The sequence below is a fragment of the Pseudozyma flocculosa genome, assembly GCF_000417875.1.
Source record: "Pseudozyma flocculosa PF-1 unplaced genomic scaffold scaffold00025, whole genome shotgun sequence".
NCBI lineage: Eukaryota > Fungi > Basidiomycota > Ustilaginomycetes > Ustilaginales > Ustilaginaceae > Pseudozyma > Pseudozyma flocculosa.
In genome coordinates, this window is record NW_006920893.1 from 457,499 (window position 1) to 464,638 (window position 7,140).

General features: G+C 68.2%; 3 protein-coding genes across 3 annotated transcripts in view; 2 read left to right on the forward strand and 1 right to left on the reverse strand.

The window, feature by feature from the left end:
• Nucleotides 1-598: 598 nt before the first annotated feature.
• On the forward strand, nt 599-2,061 carry PFL1_06385 (uncharacterized protein; the record flags this gene model as incomplete). The annotated part of the gene is made up of 2 exons (XM_007883926.1): nt 599-1,307; nt 1,430-2,061. The coding sequence occupies 2 exons, from the start codon at nt 599-601 to the stop codon at nt 2,059-2,061; spliced, it is 1,341 nt and encodes a 446-aa protein (XP_007882117.1).
• A 158-nt stretch (nt 2,062-2,219) lies between these two features.
• Nucleotides 2,220-4,380, reverse strand: PFL1_06386 (uncharacterized protein; the record flags this gene model as incomplete). Its single annotated transcript, XM_007883927.1, has 5 exons — nt 2,220-2,551; nt 2,650-3,019; nt 3,154-3,243; nt 3,349-3,774; nt 3,919-4,380. 5 exons carry the CDS (start codon nt 4,378-4,380, stop codon nt 2,220-2,222), a joined length of 1,680 nt encoding a protein of 559 aa, XP_007882118.1.
• A 1,380-nt stretch (nt 4,381-5,760) lies between these two features.
• The window catches only part of PFL1_06387 (uncharacterized protein), a gene marked incomplete at both ends in the record, with an annotated part of 3,935 nt that continues 2,555 nt past the window's right edge, over nt 5,761-7,140 (forward strand). The window contains one exon of the mRNA XM_007883928.1: nt 5,761-7,088. Coding sequence (XP_007882119.1) covers nt 5,761-7,088 — 1,328 coding nt within the window. The remainder of the gene's footprint in view (nt 7,089-7,140) is intronic.

The window sequence follows — 7,140 nt, forward strand, 5'->3', positions numbered from 1 at the left end:
GCCTTGCCAGCCCGCTCAGCCCCCCCCCACCCCCAGACGCTGCGATTCTAGCTGCGTCCCCGGTCGATATCCCCGAAAGCCTCACCAAAAGGTCGGTGCTGATCCTCTGCCCGGGGTCAGGCTTGGATCCATGGGCCGCCGCGCACCGGGCGGGCACGGCAGCGAAAGACGGCGTCGAGGTCGGGTCGGGCAACGGTTGGCGCTACTGGATCGACGCAGGGGGGGGGGGGGGGGGAGGCGCGGAAAAAAAAAGGCCGAAAAAAAGTGTCCGGTGCGAGAATCGAACTCGCGATCTTAGGATGGTGTTCGACTCTCGAAACCCGCGCAACCGCGCGGTCATGTTATGAGACCTACGCCCTAACCAACTAGGCCAACCAGACGCTTCATGTCACGTCGCCGAAATACTGCATTAATATAAAGCCATTGAGTTACCTGGGTTTTCGGTCGATGTGGAGGGGCCAGCCGACGCCGGTTGCGCGGGCTCACTCGATCCTTGGCTCTCGCCTTCTTTACCACCACCACCGCTTTCGTTGCTTGTCCTTGCCGCCAGCATCGCCGTTTAACCCTCCGATCTGAATCTTCTGCAACGACTGCCACTATGGCACCGACGGCACTACGTCCGAGTACGGCCGGCGTCGATGCGAGGATCAAAAAGAGGCGGGGCACGCCCGTCGCCTCACCTGGGCGGCCCTCGACGCCCTCGACGCCTTCGACGACGCCGCCGTCGCCGTGGAGCGACCTGCCCTGGGAGCTGCAGGACCACATCCTCGAGCTGGCGGCGTATGCCTCGACGGCGGGCGAGGACAAGGTGTCGCTGCTGCTCGTCTCGCGGCGGCACTCTGCGCGACTGGCGGGCGGCGTGTACCACACGGTGCTCCTCTGCTCGGTGCACGCGGTCGAGCGCTTCGCCGCCCTGGTGCGCTCCGACCGCGGCGTGGCGAGGCGGGTGCAGCGCCTCTGGATCGGGCCCTCGAGCACGACGTCGGACCTCATCACCGCCCTCTCGCCGCCGTCGCACCCGGAGAGCACGTACGTGACGACGCTGCGCGACTCGGCCCACGCCGCCACCCGCGCCGTGCTGCGCGCGTGCCGCCGCGTGCGCGACGTCGCCCTCGCCGGCGAGCTCGTCAGCCTCTCGGTCGCCCACACCTACGGTTCCGCCTGCCAGCCCCGCCGCCTCACCTCGGTCAACCCGCACAGCTTTGTCGGCGGCTTCTCGGCCGACATCTTCCGCAGGGTCACGACGCTCCGCATCGTCGATACCAACCTGGCCGACGACGAGGTCGACGAGATACGGACGCTCTGTGGTGCGTTCGGCCTCGCCGGGGGGATCTTTGTGTGTGTGCATGTCTCGTTCGAGGCGCGGCGTCGTGCTGACCGTCGCTCCTCTCCCTGCCACTCCCCGCCCCCGCCGCGTGTTGGCCGGCAGACCTCGAGTGGCTCATCTGGTCCTCGCCAAAAGACTACGGCGACATATCCCGGGACACCAACGTGCTGCGTCGCCTGCTGTCGCGGCCGCGGCGCCATCTCCTTCCGCTCGGCGACGGCGAGCGATCGATCGGGTTGGGCGAAATCGGCGGCGATGGCGATGGGGACCCACCGACGCTGCCGGACCTGGCTGCCCTGCGCATCTCTGACCCCGCCATCGACGTCGACCCCGGGAGCGTGGCGGTGCGGCCGAGCAAAAACGACCACTTCCGCCTGCTCACCATCTCGACGGCGTCCGAGCGCCAACGTGCCTTTCGCTCGGCGCTCGGCGCATCGTTTCCCCTCGTCGAGCCCGAGTACACTCTCCCCTCGTGCCCAGGTCGCCACGACAACAACAACGTCGTCGACGACGACGACGACGAGTACGACAGGGAGACGGGCGTACCCTTCATCCAGCCGACGTCGCTCGATTCGCTCGTCGTCGAAGAGTGGGATGCGCTGCGTGATCTCATCAACCAGGCGCACGCCGGCTATGGCGTCGGCATGCTCGGCCAGGACGAAGAGGGACGTGTCGACCCTTCGAATGCACTCGCGCGGCAGAGGGACTGGTGGTTGCGCGAGGAGTGGGTATGATGATCTCGGGCGGACAGGGAGGGGGTCGGTCGGTATTACATCGTCCCGTCTCGCGTCTACTCTCCTCGATGCTACCCTGCCACCCTGCTACACTGCTATCCCGTCAGGCTGCTGCTCCGCCGTCCGCCGCACTGCTGCCCCGCGCCGCCGCGCCGCGCCTAGATCCTCGTCCCGACGTCGACGACGCGGCTCTCGAGGCTGCGCAGGTTGACCAGCACCACCTGGTGCGTCTTGACAAACTCGGGCACCAGGACGACGCGGCACGCCCTGCCCTTCCACCCTCGGCCGGCCGTCGCGGGGGAGCCCTGCGACCCATGCCCCTCTAACCCCTCGTCGTCATCGCCGTCGCCGCCGCCGCCGCCGCCGCCGCCGCTCTCGTCCTCGTCGAAGCGGTAGAGGGCCGTGCCGTACGCCGGCTGGTTGCCGAGAAACATGACGTCCGGCCGTTGGCGGATCAGGAACGGATCGGTCGCCTTGAACGGATAGCACCCTGACGGTCAAGAAAGATGGCACCGTGTCAGCAGGTCGATCGCCGCAGGCATCTGTCCGAAAGTGGACGCGAGTTTGACCGCCGCCCCGCCCACTCACAAAGCGTGTCGGGCGCCGTCGGGGCAAGGTGTCCCCACTCGAGGACGCGGCAGGCCATCTCGACGCGCCCGTCGTCGCCCTCCTCGACGTATTTGAAGATATCGTCGACGTTCTGGCCCGAGGTGCCGAGGATGCGGCAGCCGTCGAGGCCGATCCAAGTCGGATTGGTCTCGCGGTGGAGCGAGTCGAAGCGGCCGGCGCGCGGCAGCAGGGCAAAGTGGATGGGCTGCTGCGGCATGGCCACCGACGCCGGGTCGCGCTCGCCCGGCAGGATGTGGACGGGCATCGTCGAGCAGAGGTCGGTCAGGAACTGGTCGAGCGCCAGCGTCGGCGCGGCCGAGTAGGTGGGCACGTCTTGCCCGAAGCGTTTCTGTCGCGGGCGGACGGGCGGGCGGTCGGACGGTGCGGCAGCAGCGACAATCGGACCGGCAAGGACGTCAGCATCGATCGTCGGCGCAGGAGCCTTTCTCGAGTCGATCGCTGTCCGACGCAGACGCAACTCACCGTCTTTGTCTCGTCTTCGTTGCGGACGGGCGGGGCCATCGAGTTGCCGGCAATGATGGCGGCGACGACCTTGGAGCTCGCCTCGCGGTCCTGTGGTCGTGGGCGGGGCAGACGCTGGATGGAGGTCAGCTGGAGAAGGTCGCGCGGCTGCGATCTGCTGCGCGCCGTTGCGGTCCGCTGCCGTGTGACACGCACCTCGCCGCTCCCGAGCTCGCCGGTGAGCCACTCTGTGAGGAACTGCATGGCGACTTCGCTCTCGAGGCTGTCGTCTCCGCCGATGGCGAGTCCACTCATGATGACGACCCAGCCGTCGTCTGCTGCGTCGTCGTCCCTGCCTCCGTCCATGACGCTGTCATCGCTGGCCTCGTCCTTGGCTGCCGATGCGGGCGATGCGTCGGGGAGGCTTGCGAAGACGGCGTCTACGACTTCAAAGTCTCCCGCGCGCGTCTCTGTGCCGAGCACGGCGGCGACTGCGCCCGTGATGAGCATGGGCCGCAGCCGTCCGCCCGGCCTGATGGCGTCGCCGACGAGCTTGACCCTGCCGCTCTGGTCCTCGATGTAGAGCTCGTCGCGGGCCGGGTCGACGAACTTGGTGCGTGCGGGCTGCGGGGCGAGCCATTGCTGGGGAGGGCAGGGCGGGACGGGGCAATAGGAGGGAGCCAGAGTGATGAGGGGCACTTGGGAGATGAGCTCACGGCGCTGCCGGTGCACACGGCAGACCAGGGGTGATGGTCCAGGAAGGCGGCGCAGGCTGCTCTGACTCACCTCTCTGGTGAGGTCCTCGAGGACGTCTGGCTTAAGGGGCATTGCGCAGTAGAGGTTGCCGACGATGTAGCATACCTCGCCCTGCCTTACATCGAGGATGCGCTGGGTGTGCTTGGGGGGGTGCGCCATGGATACGCGTGACCGCTTCCTAGACGACGGGCCAGCTTCGGTGTGGGCGCCGGGGTCGTCGTCGTCGTCGTCGTCCTCGTGGTCGTCATCCTGGTCACCCTGGGCGAGGGCAGCCTGGGACTGGCTCTGTGAAAACGAGCTGAAGCCCTGCACCCACTTGGCGTGTGCCCTGTGGAGGATGCGCTTGTTGAGGTACGAGAGGCGGTAGTCGTAGAGCTGGGCAAACTGCTTTGCATAGGAGCGGGAGCCGAGGGGTACGACGAGAGGCTTGCGCAGCGCGGCGACGTCGGTGTGCGCCGCCTGCTTGCGCGACAGCGGTGGTGCGGTCGTCATGGTCAGTCGATGGGGCAGACGAGCGGGCGATGCGCAAGGGAGATTGGGGGGGATGGTGGGGCAGACGGCGGCGGTTCAGAGGGTCGAATGGGTCGACCGAGATGACCACCGGCACTGCCGAGCGAGGCCTGGCTGCACCGTCTACCTGTACGCGACGCGCCTTCCTCAAGGCCAGCCTGGCGGGCCTGCCAAGCCTGCCGTCGGCCGACACCCGAAACCAACACTCGACTACTTTTGGGCGGGCCCCAACACTGACCCCTCTCGACTTTGGGGGCCGCGTAGTCTCGCCTCGCCTCGCCTCGCCTCGCTCCCCCTCTCCCTCTCCCCCCTCTTCCCCTCACCCCCTCTTTCCCACCCCACCATCACCCCATTTTGCTTGCGGGCGTCCCAACACCGACCGACATGGCGGCGACGGCTTCATCCGCGATGCACCGCCGCATCCGCCAGCGCGTCCACCATCGCTCCCAACAGCGCGCGGCCGCCACCGCCCCCAACCACTTCGAACACAGCCACGACAGCAGCGTCACCCACCCACAGCCCCTCCTCACCTCCTTCTCCGTACTGCCACTCGAGCCGCTACCGGACCCGCTCGCCGCGCCCACACCCTCCCGATATAACCAGACCGCCACTGCTGCTGCTGCCCCGTCCCTGCTCGTCTCGTCGTCGCTCGTCGCCAGCCCACCCGCTCCTCTGCCAACACCGCGGGTCGACGACACCGACGCACCTCGTTTCCGCCTGCCTCCCCTGCTCCTTCCTCTGCAGCCAACACCGAGCTCGTCCTCGACCGCCTACGACCCCGTCCTAGACAGTTTCCTGCACAGGCAGCCAGGCAGCAAAGAATCTCACTCCACCACCAACACAACCACGACCGCCGCACCACCCCTCCCGCCACCGCTGCCACGGCTGCACCCTCTCGACAGCACGCCATCAGCGCGCCCTCGCACTCCATCCCCCAGCTCGCCCTCCTCCGCATCTTCATCCTCGGCCGCATCGTCTCTGTGGGACAGCGACCGCTCAGACGGACTCGACCGCGACGACGAAACCACCTCGACCCTGCCATCCGCACCCCATCTTCACCACTGGTCCGCATTCCCCTCACACCATGTTCCTTATCCTGGCACCGCCGGGGCAGCCACTGGGACCGATGCACTGGCATCTCTTCCCCTCATCACCGACCACGCTTACCTCGACGCCCGCCGCCAGTCGTCCCTGGCCAACCTGTCCGAGGCCATCCTCGAGCACCTCGACCCCATTCCCGCCTCCTCGGCCCTCGTCGCCTACCGTCCCGCACCCACGCATCCGCTCCCAGATGTCCTCGCATCCCTCCTCTCTACCGCAGCCACGGCATCCGCATCCCACCTCTTTCACTGGGACGCCAAAATGCAGCGATTCGACTGGGCCCACACGCTACGCCGCCATGCTGCAGACGAGGCGGAGCGGCGCATGGCCCGACGCAGGAGAAAGCGAACACGCGCCATGCACCCAGACACCGGCGCACAGCAGCCGCCAGCGCCCGAAGCACCACCAACAACGCCGCACTGGTGGGGAGCGGAGCGGATCGAGGGGTGGACGCAGCAGGCGTCGGACAGCGTCGTCCGTCCCTTTGTCGACGTCGCCACCCTCCTCCGCCGCATCGAGGCACGCCTGGCAGAGGTGCGCCAGCACGGCACCCACACGAAAGAGGCCCCCGCCTTTGCCTTTGCGCTCGACACTGTCCTCGCATGGCTAAAGGGCCAGCTGCTCGACTGGGCACGCTCGCGCTCCCACATCGTCGATGCTGCGACAGCGCGACCGACGCAGCGGACGCGCTCCTCCAGACTGCCGCCGGCGCCGCCGCCCACCGCCTCTGCCGCCATCCTCAACGCGGCTGCCGAGCTCGAGGAGCCACTCAAGGTCCTCGAGACGCTGGCCGACCTGCTGTCGTGCGCCACTTCGCGCGCGCCGCCGCTCAAGCCTCTCGCCTGGCTCCGCTCGGCCTCGGCCTGCCTCACCCACCTCCATTCCCACCTGGTCGCATCCACCGCCGCGTGCGCCTCGCCCCTCTCGCAGGCGCTGCTCGCCTACCTCCTCGACCGCACCTCGATGACGTGGCGCACCGACGTAGCCACGTGGATCGGGTGGCCCGGCTACGCCTCGAACCGCACGGGCGAGATGGACGAGGACCTGGTGGCGCTCAGCACGCGCGACAGCGCCCGGTCGAGCGGAAAGTGGCGCGAGTCGAAGCGCGCCGTGCCCTGGTCGGGCGCCGAGATCGAGTGGGCGCTCGACGAGAGGGGAGAGGAAGACGTCGGCTACATCCTGCGCCCCTCGGCGGTGCCCTCATTTGTCGGCCTCGGCGACGCCAGGGACTTTCTCGAGGCCGGCAGGGCGCTGCGCCTCCTCAAAAAGGCGGCGCCACCGGGCCATCCGCTCGTCGCAGCGTGGACGCTGACACTGCCCGAGGGCGATAGCGGCGGCTGCGGCAGCATCGACGAACTGGCGTCGGCACCTCTGCCCCTCCCCACGTGGCTATGGCAACAGGCCGAGGCGCAGCAGCTCTCGCTCGCGACGAGCGCCAGGGTGTCCAAGCTGCGGCTCGAGGTGGCGCGCTGGAGACGCAAGCGGACGCGCTCGCTGCGCCGCACCACACACGGCAGCAGCAGCGCCGATGCCACGGCGGCCAGCTTCGACGACCGGCACAGCGCCTTGGGCATCTCTTCGCCGCCCACGTCGTCGCCACTCGTTGCTCAGCTCGAGACGATCGAGGCTTCATTCGTGCAG